The sequence below is a fragment of the Lissotriton vulgaris genome, chromosome 5 (genome assembly GCF_964263255.1).
Source record: "Lissotriton vulgaris chromosome 5, aLisVul1.2, whole genome shotgun sequence".
NCBI classification, from domain to species: Eukaryota; Metazoa; Chordata; class Amphibia; order Caudata; family Salamandridae; genus Lissotriton; species Lissotriton vulgaris.
In genome coordinates, this window is record NC_141693.1 from 82573190 (window position 1) to 82595045 (window position 21856).

General features: G+C 43.9%; 1 protein-coding gene across 2 annotated transcripts in view; it reads left to right on the plus strand.

Moving 5' to 3' along the window:
- The window catches only part of GOLGA1 (golgin A1), a 491231-nt gene that overhangs the window by 393684 nt on the left and 75691 nt on the right, over nt 1-21856 (plus strand). For both annotated transcript variants that reach the window (XM_086920926.1, XM_086920927.1), the window contains 2 exons: nt 14347-14507; nt 18519-18677. In XM_086920926.1, coding sequence (XP_086777052.1) covers nt 14347-14507; nt 18519-18677 — 320 coding nt within the window. The remainder of the gene's footprint in view (nt 1-14346; nt 14508-18518; nt 18678-21856) is intronic.

Genomic DNA, 21856 nt, shown 5'->3' on the forward strand with positions numbered 1-21856 from the left:
AAGGGAGTAGTCTTGCTTGTCTAGAATCACATTGTGAGTCTGTCTGCATTTGGGCAACCATTGTGAAAGAAGCATTTGGTAACGTCATGTGTTTGCTGACAGATAACTGCTTTAAAACCTGTCATGTTGTCAAGTTTTAGTAGTATTAGAAGCCAGTCATTGGTTTTTCAATCTCAAAATGAATCAGGCTTTCATGGCAGAGTGCAGTATTGAAATATGTAGAATGTGTGCAGCCACCTTACCCCTCCAAGTCTAGTGAATGTGTTTTGGTAAAGTCAAAGGGATAGTGTTTGTTGTCTCGAATCCCACTGTGAGTCTGTGTGCATTTGGGCAACCATTGTGAGAGCAGCATTTGGGTACTTCATGTATTTGCTGACATATAACTGCTTAAAACCTATCCTGTTGTCAAGTTTTAATAGTATTAGAAGCCAGTCTTTGCTTATGCATTTGCAGAATGAGTCAGACATTCACAGTAGAGTGCAGTAGTGAAATATGTTAAATGTGTGCTATCATCTTACCCCTTCCAGACTAGTGAGTCTGTTTGGCTAAAGTCCAAGGAATAGTGTTGCTTGTCGAGAATCACACTGTGAGTCTGTCTGTATTTGGGCAACCATTATGAGAGAAGCATTTGGTTACTTCATCTGTTTGCTGACACATAACTCCTGCAAACACCCTGTTACTCCTCTTGCACTCCTCTAGTGCCCCATTCAACACCATGTACTAATCCATTCACTGCAGTATAATACAACCAATTATAAATTCACCCAGTGTCTCTCTTTGTAGTACTCTAATCATTCAGACCGTATCCAAGTACTCGTGCAGCGAGCCAGGCCTTAGCACATCGACTGCTTCAAACTCCTATGCATGTACTCCCATCGCCACCTACACACTTGTGTTTCAGGCCTACAATTCTCCAGTCAGTATCCGCTGATCGAAAAAATTTGAAGGAAAAAAAAAACAATAAAGAAAATAATATAAATAGATTTTCAAAAATAAAAAAGAAACAATATTAAAGTTTCAATATTTTTTTTAAAAAAATTCAATTTATATTAAAAATATGTAATTTAATTTAAAAAATAAAATATGTAAAAATAAATAGTTTAAAAAATGTAGAAAATCAGTTTAAAAAACTAAATATAACAATACATTTAAAAATTGTCATTTAAAAAACCTAAATTCACTGAAAAAACCATAGGTTTCAGGCATGTTATAGTTAGGAATCTCATTCTCAGACGACCATCCCACCTGCTCCTCCCACCAGCCCACAAATACATTTGCGTAACTGGGGCGAAGCATGCAGTTGTGTTTTGCAAATTTCAATGGTCTTTTTCTTTAAAAATATGTAATAGCATTGAGTCCATTTTGATGGTTTATGCAAGTATACAAAGTTGTGATATCCATTGTAATCAACTGATGCAGAACACAACTCCATGCTCATAAAACGTATTGAATTCTGTCTAACTAACATCTTTTTATTTCAGGAAGAATACTATAGACAGGTCTCTGTACCAGCCACAGACACCTGCTTCTCCCCCAGTTATGCAAATTTGTATAAGATATATAGATGATCTGTTTTTGGTCTGGAAGGGGACAGCAGAACTGGCAGCCGCAGACTGCCATTCCCATTATATTATTGACCTGCAAACAGGAGCCCCCAAAGGGTTGAATAGTGGGGAGGAACTAGCGCTTCACCTTGGCAATTAATCCATGGGCTAGCAGGAATTTCAGATGACAGAAATGAGGGCCGATACACGGCACAATAACAAGGCTGATTTTTTGTAGCATTATAATGAGAAAATGACATTGTTTTTATTTATTTTGATGAACTCTTTGTGGGGTTTTCTATGTGCAAAAAAGGAAGAAGGACCAAAAATAGACCTTATCCAAATGGATTGTTCTTTGTATGAAAATGTGCTATGCTTTGACTAAGATAGAGCTTGTGCTGCTAGAGCTAAGGCAGTCCCTACAGCCTTAGCCAGGGCTGTTCCAGTGCTGGAGATTCGCCAGGCTGCTACTCTAGTGTCCTTCCACACCTTTGACAGGCATAATTACCTTGATTCACAGGCTCATAGAGGGGTTGTATAGAACTGGACTTTTGTTACAGCTACAAACCCCCCCCCCCCCCCCCCCCTCCCCACACACACACACTTTTTGCCCCCTTTTTGCTCCTAGGTGCAACTTTACGACTCTGACAGTGCACTGAGGCCTGCTAACCAGACCTCAGTGCCAGTGCTCCTTCTCTAAATCAAATTAAGGCAAATTGTGCTATATTTGGCTTAGGACTTTGGCACCCTGTAAAGTCCCTAGTAAATGGTACTCAATGTACCTATGGCAGGGGTGATAAAGAGGGTCCTTAAGGGCTGCAGCACAGTGTATGCCACCCTAAGGGAACCACATATGTATTCCACCCAGACTGCCAGTGCAGGCTGCGTGACCTGGTGCAAACCATGAGTGAAAACACGACATGATACACCTCTGTGTGTCATGCCAAAGTCCACTGCATCTAATATATGCAAGTCACCCCTACGGTAGGCCTTTGAGCCCTAAGGCAGGGTGAATTATACTTTGTGTGGAGACATATCTGCATGAGAAGATCTGCACCTGTAATGTCTAATTCTATTGCTATATATTGCAAGTGAGCAGGGAGGCCACCTTAAGGTATATACTGGGCACCGGTCAAAACCAATTCCCCAGCTACATAATGGCTTCACTGAAACATATGGTGTTTTGTATCAAACATCTTGTCTTAATAGGCCCACACTGATTGCTGTGTCGGATTTATTAATACTTGCACCTAGACTTAAGCCTACCAGCTTCTGCTGTTTTGGCTGACTAGTTTCTGCCAGCCGCCACCCAAGATATGTTTCTGACCTCCTAGCCTATTGCTCTCAGGAGGTCACGAACAAAGCCTATCTCGGAAGAGGGTGTCACACCCCCTCCCACAGGATGACCTGCTGATTAGCCGTCTTAGGCCGGCAAGCTTCAAAGAAGTTGCCATCTTTGAAATGCAAATCTGGCTCCCCTCACAGGAGAGGAAGCCAACCCTCCCTTTGTCCAGAGGCCTTTCGCACCTGTATAGGCGTGACAATTAGCTAGTCAGTTAGGAGTGCCAACACCCAGGCTAGTATCACCACTAGGAGGCCTAACCTGATGTGGGTGCGACATTTCAGAAGTTACCCTCTTTGTGTTGGCACACTTAGGAACTCTGGGACAGGGTCATACCTACTTCCCTGTGAAGTGGTCATTAAGGGGGCATAGTGACCCCAGGGATATGTAGCCCTTTGGCTGCGGCCCCTCATTCCCCTAAACACTCCTAAATTGAGTATTTAGGGGACCCCCGGATACCAGATTTTCATTGGACACAAAAGGAGGAGTGATAGAAGAAGACTGTTGACTGAGAACCGAGTAGTACGACTGACTTGGAGCCAACTCTGCCGGCGTGTCTGCTGCATCCAACCCTCGTATAGCAACTGATTTGTTCTATCGCTGTGTAGACCTAAAAAAAAAACAGGGGCCTGCCAGTGCTTTGCAAATTGCCAAATAATCTCCCTTGGACTAGAGGAGATACTCCCCTCCAGCGGCGGGCGCTAAAGAAGCAAGACCAGGTACACCAACCAGCCGCTTACGGAGTTTACCATTGCAGCAGCCGCCCAAGAAGAGGTAGCAGTGCTCCTACAGGTCAGATCTGTCCTCCCTCCCAGTATGGGGACGCCAGGGCCAATGGTAGCCGCACAGTGCCAATCCCTGGTGTTTTGGACACCTTGAAGCAGTCAATGCTTGTTGTGCCCAGACCACCAACACCAAGGAAGACCATCCTGCATATTGAGAGACTTCATCGACCGTTAGACCCACTTTGTGAGTGGCCCAGTAGTCCTGTTTGCCCCTCCTGCAGAAAACAAAGACATAGAAGTGAGTCGTTGTCACTTGGCGCCTCAAAGCATATATGCACCTGTGCTCCAGAGCCCGAGTCCACAGGAGGTGACGGTGCCAACGGGGTCCCCAGACCCAGAAGAGAGAAGCCCATGCTTGTGTCTGCCCAGACTGGACTTCCAGTCGCTGCCTGCAGCTCCATTCTGCAGGCTCCCTTCAACCACAAGACACTCCTGCACCGGAATCTGACCCCAAAAGATACCACTGAACCTAGGCCCCACAGCCTGAGGAGAAGTGGACCTAAGGTGTCCCTGCATGCCTGAGGATCTTAAAGATCGAGCCTCCCTGTGGGTGCTCTCGAACTGGCGCCCAGGTCTCTGATTGCAGCCTCTTTGTAACCGGAACGTTCTCCTATTGGAGTAAATCGGACACCCAAAACTGTGACACACCTCTGCATCCGGCCGCCCCAGAGCTCCCCGAGGTGACCTGTTGGTGTGACCTTGGTTCTTGCTCCATACTCACCTCCAGTCCAGAAGAAAAGTCCTGTAAGTCGCTGACAAGTGCTCAAACGCAATGCATGTTTTTCCTCCAAAGGATAATATTGTCAGTCCAGAAAATGTGTACATTTATGAAAACTGTAGGAATTCATGAATTGGAAAGTATTTACCTGATTCCGATGATCTTGGTATCTAAGTGCCAGATGTAGGTGGCTAAATACCGGTCGCTAACGCTGAAATTCTGTAAATTTCAGCTTTACCGACCCGTATTTAGCCATTCCTAATGTAGGTAAGGAATCGGTAAATAAGGAATCAGTAAATACTGATTCCCTAATACGGATTCCTTATTGCTCTTGCATTTAAGAAATCGGTAATACCGATTCCTTAAATGCAATGTAGGAAGCACAGTAAAGAGTGCTTTTGAGCCTTAAGAAATCGGTAATTACCACCAACTTCAAGTTGGTGGTAATTACCAATTTCCCTTAAAAAAGCACTTTTTTTGTTTTTTTAAAGTGCCATGTGGCACACATCCATGCCCTTAGGGCATGGATGTGCGCCACATGTGCACACATGCACATTTCAGGGGTGCAACAGGGTGTCCTTTGGACACCCTGGCACCCTTGAAATACCTCCTGGTATTACTGATTCGGCAATACCGAATCGCTAATACTGAATGTCTTCACATTCATTTCTATGAGCCTCCAAGCCCATAGAAATGAATGGGTAGGTATTCCTTATTACCGATTCGGTAATAAGGAATATTAAGGTTTCTGTATTTTTTACTGAATCTTTACCTACATAGGAAATATCCATTTCTTAATAGCAAATCAGTAAAATTCGCTATTAAGAAATCAATATTTCTGATTTACCTACATCTGGCCCTAAATTTATATAAAAGTATGTTATTTTTATAAATTGGTGTTGATGTCTATTGAGTTTTTCTGCCTTTATGTGTGTGTAATAAATGCTTAGCACTACTCTCTGATGTGCTTTACTGCTCACCCACACTACCACAAAAGAGAGCATTTAGGGTTTCCTTTGTGTCTCTGTAATTCCTCTGGGGTTTGCTTGGACTCTTTACACAGTGTACCTCTTTTTGGTCCACTATATAAAGAGCCAGCTTTCTACGGGGCGTTTTGCCTGCCTGTTCCTGTAGGATTTCCTGGTGTGAAGTCCACTTCTCTGAACTTCAATGTTTCAGGAGGCACTGCTTTAGCATTTGTTCAAAAGGCAAGGAATCTGCAGTTAGAAGAAAAGGAGAAGTTATTCACCTTTGGGCACTCTCTCTCTGGTGGATATTCAATCTAACTGTATTTTACTCATGATGCATCCTCCTTATTCTTTGAAGTGGCTTTCTAGGTGCTAATAAGGTTACAAGGTAGAACCAATCCAATCCAATCCAAAAATTCTTTATTTCGGCCATTTAGGCCATAAAAGATGCATAAAGACATACAAACATACAATCATTTGATAACATTAAAAATTGAGGCACATAAAATACATAAAAACATACAAGCAACAATCATTTGATGACATTGGGTGTGAAAGTAAAACAGAATGTATTGAGAGAGATTGACCGCAAAAGCTAAAGGTTGCGATGGCAGCGAGGGGGGTAGGCAATACTGTCCTATGATGATCTTGCTTTGAGCAACTTGGACCTAATGCGCCACATGGCCAAAAGATATTTTGCAACTGCGAATACAATGTGTGGGGAGGAATCAGTTTTCAGTATTCTAAACGATGTTACAAAGTTCCTTATACCCATGTTCCTACACAGGGGCACAAGCCAATGTTTCCTAGGTGTCTTGTAGGAAGGGCAGAAGAACAGAACATGGATTTCCTCCTCATCGCAGGAATTACAGCCAGGGCATATTTTATCTCCCCCATTGGTCCATTTGCAAGTAAAAGATTTAATAGGTAGAGTACCAAACCGCCACTGGATAAATAGCTTCCTTGCCAAAGTCGGGAAAATGAAGTCCATAAAGGTTTCAAACTTGTACGAATTTTTGGATTCAATAAATCGTTGAGTTAAAATACCAGTGCGGGGTGCAAGCACATGAGAGGCAAGACTTTGTTCCTTATAAGCTTCTACGAGTCTTTTCCAAGGGACCCTATTGCAGCCTAATTCCGGGGCCTCCCACAACTCGTGGAAGCCCAGCCGGTACAGTTCTTGGTTAACAAAGGATAGCCAAGGGATCTTATCACTATGGTTTAAGTTCATGACGTGAACAAGATCTTGCCTATAATGTTTTAGCTCATTTGTTGACCAAAGTCTGTGCCAGAATCTTAATGGTTTAGATTCGAGGTCCTCCCTTATAGACGGTAGACCCAGATCTAGACGTAAGGGAAACAGAGGAGTTGCTGTTGGGAGGGCCAAAAGACGTCTCAGGAAATTATTTTCCACACACATTAACTCATTTGCAGCTTGATGACCCCATAGTTCGCTGCCGTATAGTGCAGCCGACTTCGCTTGTGTTTTATACATTTGAACTGCAGGAGCTATGGGTTTAAAAGTTGAGGTGTTCGTAACCCTTAAAATAGCCCCGGACAGTTGAGAAAGCCTTATTCGCGAACTTGAGATCTGTGGTCCCCAGGATAGGTTCTCATGCAGGGTTACGCCCAGGTACTGGAATGTTTTTACCCTCTCCAGTTCTGTGAAATTCCGGAAAGGGTTAGGTCTAGTTGTGGGGGAGGGGTTGAAGATCATGAACTTGGTCTTCCCTGTGTTGATCTCAAGACCATACTGCCTACAGAAAAGATCAAATCCATCTAGGATTCGCTGAATTCCCATAGGGGATTTGGAGAGCAGGAGGGTGTCATCAGCAAACATGATTGCCGGCACCCTCCTGCCTGCCAAAACCGGGGCGTCGTTGTCCCTAACGTTAACTAAATGTGAGATGACGTTATTAACGTAAAGGCAAAAGAGTGTGGGCGCCAGGACGCATCCCTGCCTAACCCCCCTGGACACAGGAAACCTTTTTGACAGAACTCCACCCCTCCCACATCGTACCTGGGCAAAATTACCCTCATGGAGTCTTATTATGGCCTGTAGTAGGTGGGTGGGGACTCCCATCTCCTTAAGGACCTCCCAGAGTTTTTTCTGTGGTACCAGGTCAAATGCTGACTTCAGGTCTACGAACACCATGTACAATCTCCCTCCCTAAATCCTCACCGATTTCCAAAAAAGGAGGACGAGGCGGAAGATTTGGTCCATGGTGGACGTATTCTTCCTGAACTGAAGCCAGCCTGGGGGGGGGCTTAGAATATCATTCTCCTCCATCCAGTCCAGGAGTTGGTCCAATAGAAGTCGAGAATAAAGCTTTTGGGGCACATCTATAAGGCTGATCGGCCTGTAGTTGGATGGGAGGAGAGGACAGCCCTTCTTGAAGATAGGGACTATCTCTGCCCCCAACCAAGTACAGGGGATCGCCATTCCACGTGCAATAGAATTGGAAAGGATGTGAAAGTATGGCGCCCAGATCTCTGGTTGGGACCTGAAAAGGTCACCTGGTAATTTATCAAGGCCCGGGGCCTTTCCCAACGCTAGGCCGTCTATAGCACAGGCCACTTCCCCCAGACTGAACTCCAAGATGTCTCCAGGGAGGGATAGGAGTGCTGCGACAACATCATCGGTATTCTCTGAGCTATCTACGTAAAGTTTACTAAAGTGATCTTCCCATATGGATGCTGCAATATTGGGCTCAACTGCAGCTTTGGGTTCTCCTGAGCCAGTATTAACCAGTAACCAGAATCTTCTGGAGTCCTTGGTTCTTAGGGCTGTTGAAAGGTCATGCCATCTATCCCAGTCCCAATCCGACCTAGCACGGGCCATTGTGGCCTTATACTGGCGCCTCAAGTCGGCCACCATGGTCCGTGCAGCACCTACTTTAACTGCGGTGATTAGGTCGGATTTGGCCTTTCTTCATTCAGAGTTATACCAGGAGGAGGTTCGGGTCTTTAGCTTGGGTTTCACCACCTCAGGGTAGAGAACCTCACCTAGAGCTCCCACTAGGTCTTCATGAATAAGAGCTAAAGTTTTATCAAAATCCTGGGAACTAGATTGGCTAACTAGCTCACCCAGGGCCTCAAATTTTGGCAGCACAAGCTCATAGATTTTCCTAATGTTTTCTTCGGAATTTGAAAATTTCTCCCATCTCACCCGACGCCTGTTGGAGGTTAATACCAGATTACCCAGATCATCTCTATCCTCAAGGGGTAGAGGTCCGGGATTTGCTGGGGGATGAACCAAGGAGAGTAGGAGAGCATTGTGATCACTATCTGTCCGGGGGATTATTTTAAAATCCTCTACCTTTGGCCAGAGACTAATGTCTACAAAAATGTAGTCTAGTCGTGACTCGTGATTCTTCCTATTGAATGTGCATATTGAGGGAGTGTCTGAGGTCGTTCGTCCATTGCAAGCTCTTAGCGCACAATTGAGGGTCAGGGACGTGATTTGGACCGCGAGTGGGGACCAGGATCTGGGGTGGGGCGATTGACACACTGGAATACCCCAGAAATCGTCTTCTGCCTTAAGAGCCCCTTCCCTCAAGCCCTCTAAGGGCTCGAAGTGGCAGTTGAAATCTCCACCCATTACCACCTTATAATCAGTCGGCAACTGTCTCAGAAAGGACGAAAGATCTTCTAGTGTGGTGGACTCCGCCGAAGGGCCAACAGGGCGGGAGTAGACATTTATGATTGCCACTTTCGGGACACCTGGCCAGTTCAGTACAACACACTGAATGTCTTGCGAGGACGTGGCTATAATTTCCGCTGTGCAACCAATGTGACACGCTACCCACACCGCCAGACCACCCGAGGGCCTCCCCTTACCATTCCAGGTAGCCTTGATTTCGAAAATTGCGTACCCAATTTTGGACGTGGGTTCCCTTGCCCATGTCTCTTGAAAAAGACAGATGTCACTATTTATTACTAGGGAATCCCATTCTTCAGTGTGTATTTTATTGGCGATGCCCGCAACATTCCATGACAATACCTTCAGGACTTTAGATGGGATATTAGGTTTAAGTCCCTGCGTCCCCGTAATGCCACTATCATTATTAACGTGCAAGACAGAGATCGCAGGAAGAGGAGATGGACTCTGGTTAGATGGCGCTGGAGGAGTTGGAGTCGAGCCAGGGGAATCACATGAAGTCTGTGGAGGGGAGTGTGCACAAGAAAAATAAGATTTATCATCTTGTACCCATAACCCCCTCTCTGGAGAAAGAAGGCTAGGGGAGGTGCCCAGGCGTCAATCACAGGAATCCAAGCCAGAAAAAGCTTCGAATCTGTTATTGACTTCCAAGGGAGTAAAAGGAAGCAGATGATCCATCCCCCCAGTATCAAGAGCATAGTCCGACCTCCTAAAGTTGATTCCATAGCCCCTTTGAGGAATGGTTTCCCACCCAGATACATTCTTTGAGGCCATAGGGCCAGGCAATGGGGGGAAATAATGATTGTTATGTTTATGGCCTAGGGTGCTTGGCTGGGGCATGGGTGGCCAGGGGCATGACATGGGAGCTACTAAAGCTCTTGGATAAAAATAAGTGAGGTCACAAGGCATAATTGATTTGCCTAGATTCCCAGGCATCCAACTCAAAATATGCCTAACAGCTTCAGGATCCCTAAAGTTAACCACAATCAGGTCGCCCTCAATGTCTTTCTCCCGCCCCCCCAGCCAGGGGAGTCGGCGCACGTGCACAATGTCCCCGCTAACATTGCCCGGGAGTGGTCTATTCTTAGATAACCAGTACATAGTTTTATTTTTGAGCTGTTGAGGACCTTCTCGCTTGTCTGGGTCAAGTGTAGGAACACCCGTGAGCACCACCACGTAGGGTAGTGCTTCAGGAGGAAGTTCAACCTGAGGGCTCCTACGCTCTACTTAGAGAATCCCTCTCTCCAGCCGGCCGCAATGGTCTTGCAGGCGAACTGTTTCCACCCTTCGGGATGGCACCATCAGCTTGCGTGGCTGGTCGGGATGGAATAATAGAAGTTTTAGTCCCTTGGGGATTGTGGGTCACTGTTTTAGTGGGAGCATTAGGCTGTGGGAATAAGACCGTTGTGGTGGTAGTGGATACAGTGTGAGCCGCCTTGGCTGAAGTAGGTTTTAGAGTATTAGGTAAACCAACCGCAGCCAATGCTGGAGTAGAAATGGGAGGGGCCTTCTGTTTATCCGGTTTGTTAAGAATAGCCAGTTCCAATATCCCCCGCCTGTGCTCGATAGCCAGTAATCTGTCTAAGATTGGAGAAGTGAATGTCCTGAGCATTTGCTCAAGAAGCTCCATAGTGGGACAGTCGGCTGAGTGTCCATAATGTTAGCACTTGTAGAGGCAGTGACAACTGTAGGTGGAATTTCTTGTGGGGTCACTAAGGTAGTTTCGGATCTTGTGTCCACTATTGGTTTTCCCTTTTCCCTTGCCAAATTCAGAGTGGCTAATTCTGCCCTTTTGAAGAGAACCCCCCTTTTTCCTTCTTTTATTAGGAGGTGGACCATGAGCTTTCGGGACCTCTATCTTCCTTGTTTGAATTTTAGCGATGTTTTTAGTAGTGTGGAGGGCAGCTGATGGAACTTCCAGGCCTACACCAGAATTACAGGATGGAGAGAGAACGGTAGTAGGGGAACTATTAAGGGCCCTAGGTAAAGATGGTAAAGGGGAATTGTCCCTTAAGAGTTCAGGAATTCCCTGGGTTGCAAAAGAATCCTCAGTAATAGGCGCCACCCCTGAACCAGATGTTAAAATGAGCGGGGTTGATGTCAGAGAGAGTCTAGCTTTATAACCTTCGATGGAAGGCGGCACTCCACCCTTCTCTCAGCTAAGGCTTCTTCCCTGTCTATTTCGGAAGTAGATTTCTTAAAGTAGTTGTCTAGGGTGCCCTTATTGAGGTTTCCCCCCGGGGTACTAGGAGAAGCAGTGTCCATTTTGGCAGAGGTTTACACGACTATGAAAGAGCTGGAACCTAGACAGGAATATCAAATCAGAAACACAGGATAGTTAGAAACTTTGGCCCCTATGAAGGGTAAAAGACAGGGGGAAGGGTAATAGCAGAGAAAGAGACCTGTCCTAACAGTGGTACTGAAACAAATATAGCCCAGAATAGGTGATATCACCAAGCGAAATACTACAGGCAGGGTAACTGACAGCACAGGTATTAGTGTAATGAATTCAGGTCTAAGGGGGAGCAATGTAGGGGAGAAAGAGACAGGGCCCAGCCCAGCCTCCCTCAGCCACCTAACGGCCACACAACGGCCCGCCCTTTGCCCGGGCTTCGCCCCGTGCTCCGTCCCGCGCACGCGGGACTGGGGCGGGTTATATACTCGAGGTCTGTGACGTCAAAGGGCGGTAGGGGCGGGAAGAGACGCAGGTGCGCGGGTGACTCTGGCGCGGTTCCTGCCGGTACTCGCAGTCCCGCCCCAAACAATCCACAGTCAGCAAAAGCTTCTCCCAGGGTCCAGGGCACGGAATTGACTCTCCTTCCAGGGACAAAACGGGAAAGCACAAAGTCTGCACTACGGCTGCGAGCGGCTCCCGCGAAGCGGGGGCCGCGAGCCGCTTTATGCAAATGAGGGCGGTGGGGGCGGGAAGAGACGCAGGTGCGCGGGTGACTCTGGCGCGGTTCCTGCCGGTACTCGCAGTCCCGCCCCAAACAATCCACAGTCAGCAAAAGCTTCTCCCAGGGTCCAGGGCACGGAATTGACTCTCCTTCCAGGGACAAAACGGGAAAGCACAAAGTCTGCACTACGGCTGCGAGCGGCCCCCGCGAAGCGTGGGCCGCGAGCCGCTTTATGCAAATGAGGGCGGTGGGGGCGGGAAGAGACGCAGGTGCGCGGGTGACTCTGGCGCGGTTCCTGCCGGTACTCGCAGTCCCGCCCCAAACAATCCACAGTCAGCAAAAGCTTCTCCCAGTGTCCAGGGTACGGAATTGACTCTCCTTCCAGGGACAAAACGGGAAAGCACAAAGTCTGCACTACTGCTGCGAGCGGCTCCCGCGAGCCGCTTTATGCAAATGAGGGCGGTGGGGGCGGGAAGAGACGCAGGTGCGCGGGTGACTCTGGCGCGGTTCCTGCCGGTACTCGCAGTCCCGCCCCAAACAATCCACAGTCAGCAAAAGCTTCTCCCGGGGTCCAGGGCACGGAATTGACTCTCCTTCCAGGGACAAAATGGGAAAGCACAAAGTCTGCACTAGAATCTAGAACCTGTGCACTGTCCCTGTTCAGAACCTGTTATTCCCTTTGTAATGGCGAAGAATGGTTTTTAGTAAATTAATATGAGCACGCAGGGGTGGCACCTATATAACGCCTGTGCCATCAGGGTGAGATTGCTGTGCAGTCTGATGATACCACCTAATAGCTCTAGAGAGCAATTCCTGATAAAGATTTCCCAGTCTAGTGAGCCACCTGGGGGAATTCAAAAGGTTAGGAATATGTGGGTACATTGTGTATCCACCTGAATAAGGTTATCCAAGTTGAGTGACTTGTTCTTCAGCTTAATTATTTCATCATTTTTAATATTATATTCTTAAGAAATTTTCTGTTGCATTGTTTTTTTTTTGCCTGTTATTTTTTTTTTTTTAAGCTTGGAGTTGCCTCAACTTACCCTGACATTTCCCCTTAACCATATTCACTCATCTCTGATACTATATTTTCCATCTCTGATCCCCTCTATTCCTTCTCCATTGCCTCTTTTCCTTCTCCAATCCCCTTTTTTCGTTCGCTGATCCCCACTTTTCCTTCTCCGGCATCATCTTCTCCTTTTCTACTTCCCCTTCTAGTTTTTGTGCCACTTCAGCAACCTAGTTTGTATCCTCATGCTTAGCTGCTGTTGACTTTAAATGTATTACCCATCCTTCCCCCACACTACTTGATTTGTCAAGTGGCAATTTCTTTTTAGATTTTGCCTGTCAAATAATATATGTTTTAGTTAAAAAAAAAACGGGAAATATGTTTGACCTCTACTGCACGCCACTCTAGCAAACCGTGGTATTATGAGAAGGTCCACTCTCTTAATCCCCAAATTCAGACAAAGAAGGAGGTGCTGCATAAGACACCATTAAGTTATAAGAACGAGTGCAAAAAATAGAACTAGCAATCTCACAGAGTCAAACCTTTCAGGATTTGACTTTTATAACAGGAACAATATAATGGCATTCAGAGAGTGCCTTTGACCTGGAAAGACGTTTTCTTGTCTTTTGACAATGTGGCTGATACCTTTTAGAGCCAGCTCTGTTTTATCACAAGGGCCCACTTCCACTGCAGTGGACTAGACTTCTCTGGCTTCGTTCGGACTAGTGCTGGTGCATAGGGGTGATTATATGAAGCAAAAATCTATAAAGAAACATTTTATAATAGATCATCAGTGTTCTCAAACTAAGGTTAACAGTCTCTATTTCATTGACTGCTGATGCCTTGACTTATCTCTATTCTAGAAGGGCTTGTAGGGACTCATGCTGAAATGGGATTGCAGCCTTGTATTTTATGTTCTCAGTAGCATGTCTGAAGAGGTAGATGTTACCTATTAAGGCAGTTTAGGAGAGACTCGCGCGACAACTTATTCCCACTCCTTAACATACTATTTTGTGCTTCGTAATTTTCAGCTCACTTGATGTTTTCTAATTGTTAATCTAACTTGTGCTTGTTTTTTCAAGGTTTTTTTCCTATAAAGATCTGTGAAAGGTGGAGGTGAAGGATGGTTTAAATAAATTAAGCCAGTTGAAAAGCAAATAATAATGTCAACTTGTTTGTGTGCAGTATTTTGCAGTTTGCAAATGGAACTACTCTTTCATTAATCCAAGAAATATAAAGTGCATACCTAGATTGGTTTGGATTGCAAATCTTACGTAGAAGTTTCAGAAGACAAGACCTAATGTTTCATCGGTGGCGTTGCATGGTTGCTTTTATTTTCTCTGTGCAGCAGAATTTACGTAATTGCCAAAAATGTATAATTTTGATTAGTTGGACACATTTAACTATTTGGTTTTGATGCAGGTCATGAAGCTGTCCTACTACAAGTGATACAGCTACAGTCTGAACTAGAGGCTTGCAAAGCCAAGGCTGCACAGGGAGCAGAAACATCAGAGAAGCAGCTTGATGGGATGAGAGCACAGCTACTAGATCAGCAAGAACTTCTAAGGGCTAGTAAAGACAACGTAAGCATACTACTGTGTTTGATTTTAGCGACAAAACATTTGAACATAGATATACACTTACTGTGGGGAGTCTGTTATACTAATTGGTGTATTTTTGTAAAAGAAATATTTCGAAATTCAAAGAGCTGTAAAACTATTTGGCAGGGAAATAAGTGCTTTGACTTTTTTTTACACTTATTCTTTAACTTTTTCTTTATTCTGTGGCCTAACTTGCAGGTCATTAATAGCCAACATTAACAGTCAGTAACAGGCACAGTATAATTACAGTGCAAGCTGTGCACAAAGATTTTTTTTTTAAACCCTTCCGGTCACTTGACACCACCAAGTTTCACATGAATCACAAACCTACAATACTTCGGAAGTGTGGAATTTCAAAACACACCTCTGCTATATATTATTTACTAATTTTTAAGTCACAGTATGCAACAATCTTGTGGACCTAAACAAGGCAGGACTGGCTGAAGTTATGACGTAGGACTACTTGCCAGTTAACCATCGATGACTTTGATTCAGAAAGAGCTGTTACCGAGATTTGTAAAGGAAACTCTATTCACCTGAGCCAAAGAAATAAGTCCTAAAACCTCTTCCGTTTGAAAAAGGGGAAGAGCAACACTGCCAGATTAACATTCCACATACATGTTTAGCCTCTGCACATTTTGTATAAAATACAGACTGTAGTATTCCATGTGCATATTTCTGTTGTAGCTAGTTTATAAACTATATTTTCATTGGTCTTTACCTATTAGTCTGAAGAAATCAGTGATATCTGCTACATTGGGAAACTGTGTAGTGTTACACTCCGTTTGTGGTGGGCGCTATATGAACATGGTCATTACTTTTCCTATAATACAAACTGTAAAGAAGAAGTATAACCTTCAACAATTCCTGTCATTGGCTGTTCAAGAATGCAGAGGAACCAGAAGACTTGCTACACTTCTAGATTCCTCAATGTTTGTGGAAAGAGATATTTGTATTAACTAATGCAGTAGCGGTAGGAGGCCAGGAAGCTCCAAAATAATAACCACCACATTACATGAGCTGTAGCACTGTTCAGATCTTAAGATAGTGACTCATGTGGAACTGAGTATGCCAGTTTCAAGTGTGCACACTGGCAAACCTCAGCCCTAACAATCACAACTTGGTATACAGCGTTTTGTAGTGAAACAAAAGGACGCCTCTCGCTGGTCTTATGTAGCAGCTTATGATTTCTTCTAACCAGAGAAAGCTCAAGAAGCTATGGTTAAAAGAACAGCCAGAACTCGCTTGTTAAAATCATTTGTAGAGTTTATATTACTTTGTGCATTTTTAAATTCCACAATGAGGGAAAGAAAAGATTTACAGAAAGAAGAGCTACATCTTGTCTTTATGGCGAGCAAGAAAAATGCAAGTCTCCTGGGTGCAGAGGAGGTTTGGCTGATTAATTATACTAAGAATGATCACACTGGATTCACAAGAGTTCACGGTGATTAATTGTACTAAGAATGGCCATTTATGTAGCCTACAGCACATTACTAAAATAAAAGCTATCAAGCACTAAACTAATTTCATCAGACTAATGAAAGTTAGTTTCCTTGTGTGATTTAAACTTATGCACTACGTTTAACGTGCTGGTTTTGCAGTGGATTAAAAACTGATCTATTTTGCCAGGATTGAAACATGACTACCTCAGAGGTGCTACCAGTATTGGATGCTGAGACTTGCTGGATACTGAGGGTGCTAGAGCCTACTCAATTATCTTAACAGCTGATACATAGCAAGCACACAGTGACAAGCTGGGTCACGGTAACCACATTAATAGACAGCATTGAGTATATTCAGTACCTGATTTTCATCACTAGCTATTGAATCTGATGGACACTTCTTCTTGCAGATTCCGTAGGTTTTCAATATCCCCCAAACTGGATTCCGAAAACTGTTCCTTCAGTAGTAGCTCTCCAGCAACTCCCGGTGGTGTCCCATACTTCCAGTCATGGTTTTGTTCCCATAGAATGTGATGAAAGCAACCTGTATATGGTTCCTTGTGCGCTGTCATCAGTTTCTGTTAGACACGCTTTATTTACAACGGGCTGGAACTCTTCATATTTCCCAGATTTTTCGAGTATCTATGACTGAATTTATCACATTTTGGAAGAGTATGAATTTGCTTAATTCTGATATTTCTCTATGTCTAGTGCCTGCTCACAAAGCTTTAGCCTATGATTCTTGCACTTCCCCAAAAAGTGTAAGAAACACCTTTGAGAGAGCATTGTTCCCTTAATTGCTCTGGGGCTCATTGGTGCCATTACCAGACATAATTTGGTTCTTGCGAAATGTAAAGCTGAGTTTGTGGCTTCATCTGCTGTCCCATCACTGATTGAGGTCTTTTGACATGTTGGATATATTGATCCCTCTTGTCTAATTCCTAAGGGAAGGCATATCCTGTGGGCTAAGCAATTCTGGCCACTCAAGCAACACTAACTCCACTGCATCACTGGCTTCTGCCTTGGTGCTGATTGAGTATGGAATTGCTGGTGAAGGTGCCAGTCCAATTATCATCTGCTGATTACGACGTATGCACTGATGCCTAACTCATGATCCGTTATCAATGCTGTCTTAGCCCTCAAAAACTACAGAAATGATTGAGTGGTTAAAGAAAAAGTAAAAGCTTCCTTCAAGGATTTGCCTCTTGCTGAGCCTGAACACTAGTGTCAGTCAACGTGCGTGGCGTGATGCATATTTCTCAAGGTTTATGGTACGGGATCGCCTTTAATAAACTGGCACTCATCAGCCCTGACACACCCTGGTTACTGCTTAAGGACTTACTCATATTGTGAGGAATCTTCTGTGTGAAGAAGTATCGGTCAGAAGAAACAGTTACTTAGCTATGGTGACAATATTTCTGGTGTATGTTAGATCTTGTGTTGATTAATAACCTCACTCCCACCTCTCCTTCGGATATTGTGCTTTTAATGTGTGTATACTTGTAAAGCGCACTATCACCTGACAGGCATCCTGACGCTGTATACCGCTGTGGAACCCTTCTGGGCTTTCCCTGTGAGATGCTCCCTACTGGGCACCCCCAAGGTGAAGCCAGGCATCCCAGCGCTTTCAGGCCGTTGTGGAGATTAAGCAAGCTATTGCCCAGAGTTGCAGAGTGGGACCCATGATTAGAGTAGGCACCGAGGCGAGAATTATCAAGTCCGTGGACATTGAGCCAAAGACCCTGCCGTGTCAGGAATTGAACCTGGTCCCGGGTCAGACCTCTGCTTCAGGGTCTGCCGCTTCTAACCAGTAATCCACACTTCTCCACCTATCCTTAATAACAAAGTTCTAAGGTATGTTACTGTTGCTATGCCATTGTGTTATCTGTTATCATTAAGTTACATTTGGTTCGTCTGTGTAGGCCTCATTTGGTTGTGGAAAAATGTAAGGACACTAGCTTGCCAGGCGGCACCATGTATAGGCCAATATGATGACACCCTGTCTGATGAAGCCACGATTGAAGTTGTGTGATGAGACCTGGTGGCATTAGAGGGGTATACACCTGAGGTTAAAAGTGTTCTGGAACCTTTTGGGTGCTTGGGGGAGATATTCATAAGGTGAGGAAATTGTGCAAGGATACATTTCACACCATAAATATTGACACCAAAAATAGGAAACCTTTTCTTATCACATCAAAGATGAGAACACCACAAATGTTTCAACAACAAATCAATAAAAGCTACATTCAACTTACGAAGTAATAGCCTATAAAAAGCATTTATAATTTTGTTTATTTACATATGTAAGTGCTTGCTTCATAATTGTACAGATTGCTTTGCACTTTTGCTAATCTTACCTTACATAGAATCTGTACATTTATGTGAATCCCCCTACCTAAATTCATATATGCATTAATCAGCAGCTTTGTTGTAACATTGAGTTATTTTAGCTCTGAACGCAATCCTAATTGTGTTTGTCTGATGTCTTGGAAAATCCTAATATCTTACCAAACTACAACTCACTTAATAGATTATTGTTTTTCTCCTCCAGGTTACTATCTTGGAAGAACAGGTGAGAGCCCTGAATGAACGCTTGTATCCCCCAGAAAATGAGGAACCTCAACAAAATGGAGAGGTGTCGACTGCAGATGTTGCACAGCTTCAGACAGAAAATCGGGATTTGGAGCTGCAATTATCAGAAAAGAACAAAGTGAGAAACCATTTATTGATCTTGGAGCCTTAAAGTTCATGTTCCTTGACGGCAATTAACTGTTTTGTATCTTTACATGTTCGTGCCTCTTTTGGACAGTGATTGGCCTTTATATTCGAAGGCAGTGGGTTCCATTGTCCTTGGTTAATAGATTAATGTATTTATGATTACTATTAGTGACCTACTTTTTGCTTCATTTGTATTTAGTATAGGCATTTGTGGGTTAGTAGTTTATTCCAAATTTTATGTTGCTAGTGTGTAAGTGATGTAAGGCACTTGTGACTGATTAATTCATCCTGATCATCTAATATTTTAAAGTATAACACGCAGGCTTAGTTTGCATCATTTCCTTTACAACTGGTTAAACTTTCTCCAAGCTTTTATGATGCTTGGTAGGAAGAAGACTGTGGGTGACAGGTGGTAGAAACGTGTGGGTAGTGTACATCTTTGCCTGAAATGTGTATGATAGTTGGTTGTGAGGAGAGTTCCAGGATTTTGCTCCTTGTGCCACGAGAGGGGATGCTACAATTTGTCTGTCACGTTCTTCTGTTAAATCAGTGGATTTTTATGAGGGTGTCAAAGGCTGGTCATTGTACTGGTATTGATGTTTTATATTTGCACACAAAAGCGCAATGTGTTTCATAATAAGTCACTGGAGTGAAGGGTGATGTGGTGTCTTGACAGTTATTAATTTTTCACATTTTCAACACAGAGGGTATTCCTAAGCCAGGATATTAGAAATTGTTCATTATTTTTTATGGAAATTCTCTACTGGAAAATTCTCTTGTTAGTTTCTTATGTTTTAGTGGATCCCTATATAATGACAAATTCATCCCAAAAAGAGCCAGTAAGAAATATCCTAATTATGAACCAAAATCATTCTCATTTCTCAGCCTGAACTGCCGTTCCCTACCTAAGCACAAGACTGAGATATTTAATTTGCTATTAGATGAGGCACCAGACGCCATGTTCATAACTGAAACGTGGCTTCAAGAAAGCTCCGGACCTGATATTGCTGTGGCTCTCCCGGATTCATACGCGATTACGCGACTTGACCGGAAAAATAAGTTAGGTGGAGGAATAGCAATTATTTTTAAAAAAATGTACAACTGTGTATTCAACAAACTCCCATGCTCTGGTTGTGAAGGTGCTATTTTTAAACTTATACTTGCCCCAAACTTTACCTTTTCAGGAGCGCTTATTTATCGACCGCCAGGCACAGCGTCAAACTGGTTGACTAGTATGTCAGAACTTATTGGCCCCTTAGTAATGAAAACTGCTAACTTTACAATCATTGGTGATATGAATTTGCATTTGGATAAAGGGGACTGTATAAATGCCACTGAATTTATAGCTGATCTAGCGTCTCTTAACCTGACTTTGAAAAACTCTGGACCTACACACACGGCCTGCCACTTATTGGATCCCATCTTTTCCAATATCAATGACATTGTCACCTTCCCTGCCCTGCCCGTTCCCTGGTCAGACCCAACTTTCCCATCAAATTTTCATTTCAAGTACAAGTGTCGAATAAGGACAAAACATCGGTTCCAACCCATGTTGTTAGGAAGTGGAAAAAAATAGACATTAACATTCTTAACACTTTTTTGGAAGATCATATACCCTGCACCAAGTCAAGGGTGCAAAATCTACCGACATCAGTCCAAAAATGGCTCATGACAGCCATTGATTCATGTTTGCCTAAAACAAAGTTAAAAGGTAATAATCATTGCCCCCCTGCTCCGTGGTTTAACGAGATATTAAAGCAAGAAAAAACCAAATGTAAAAATGCTGAGCGCCAGTGGAGGAAGACTTATTCTTAAGAAGCTAAGAAAGAATATAAAATAAAATTAACAAACTATCAAACGATGTGTAGTAAAGCTAAAGCTGAATTTGTATGTACCAAAATCACAGAGGCCCTAAATCAATCTAAAACACTTTTTAAAATAGTGAAAGAGCTGGCTGGCTCAAATACCTCACAACCCCCGCCAGACCTTAATAAAATATAGTGTGACCAACTAGCTACTTTCTTTGTAAATAAAGTGGTTAAAATATATCAGGGCATTGAACAAGCACAAAATGAACAAAATAAGGCAAATATGGATGTTCCTAATACCTTTCCTGATAGACTGAGCAATTATATTGACACACTAGGCCCTAGTGTCTGTGAAATTCCTATCGTCACATTAGAAAACTGGCCTATGCTTAACATCGATATCGTCGTTGATATACTCAATACAATCAAATCGGGTTCACCTAGAGACCCTCTGCCATGCTCAGTCTTAAAACAACTTAATAGGGGAGCTATGACCATTATCACCGACCTTCTAAATGCATCCCTTCAGGAAGAACATGTGCCAGATGAATGGAAACATGCAATGATTCATCCACTGTTAAAGAAAGCTGATGCGGACCCAAACCTGCCCTCCAACTTCCGGCCAATTTCCCTCCTGCCCATTTTTGCAAAAATTCTGGAGAATCACGTTCACCGGTCTCTCACGGAATTTATAACTACACACGACTTGCTGCCCTTCCATCAATCCGGCTTTCGCTCAGGCTTCTCTACTGAGACTACCTTGCTAGGTGTAACAGAGAGCATCCGAGCCTTGATAGATAGAGGAGAAACGGTGGCACTTGTACTTCTGGACCTCAGTGCCGCATTTGATACGGTGTCACATGCGGTACTTACGCGGACACTCCTTTCTATAGGCATTCGTGGTGCAGCCATTAACTGGATTAAATCATTGTTAGAAAATCGTACATTTCAAGTCTTCTCTCAATCTGCCTGTTCAGACACCCTGACTTTCAAACACGGAGTACCGCAGGGCTCGATTTTGAGGCCGCTACTCTTTAACTTATACATGAGCCCGCTCGCTAAAGTAGTAGAAGAGACTGGATTGCAAATATTTTCCTATGCTGACGATTCTCAGCTTCTCTTCTCTCTTTCCTCTGCGGAAAGTGATAATCCTTTTACCTTAAAACTAGGATTGGGAAAGATTGCAGGGTGGATGCAAGAAAACTTTCTCAAACTGAACGGTGATAAGACCGAGTTAATTGTCCTGGAAAAAAATAAAGAACTTTGGGGACCCCAACATTGGCCATCCGAAATGGGTACTCGCCCGATTCCAACTACGCAGGCCCGAAATTTAGGTGTCATTGTCGATGACTCATTGAATATG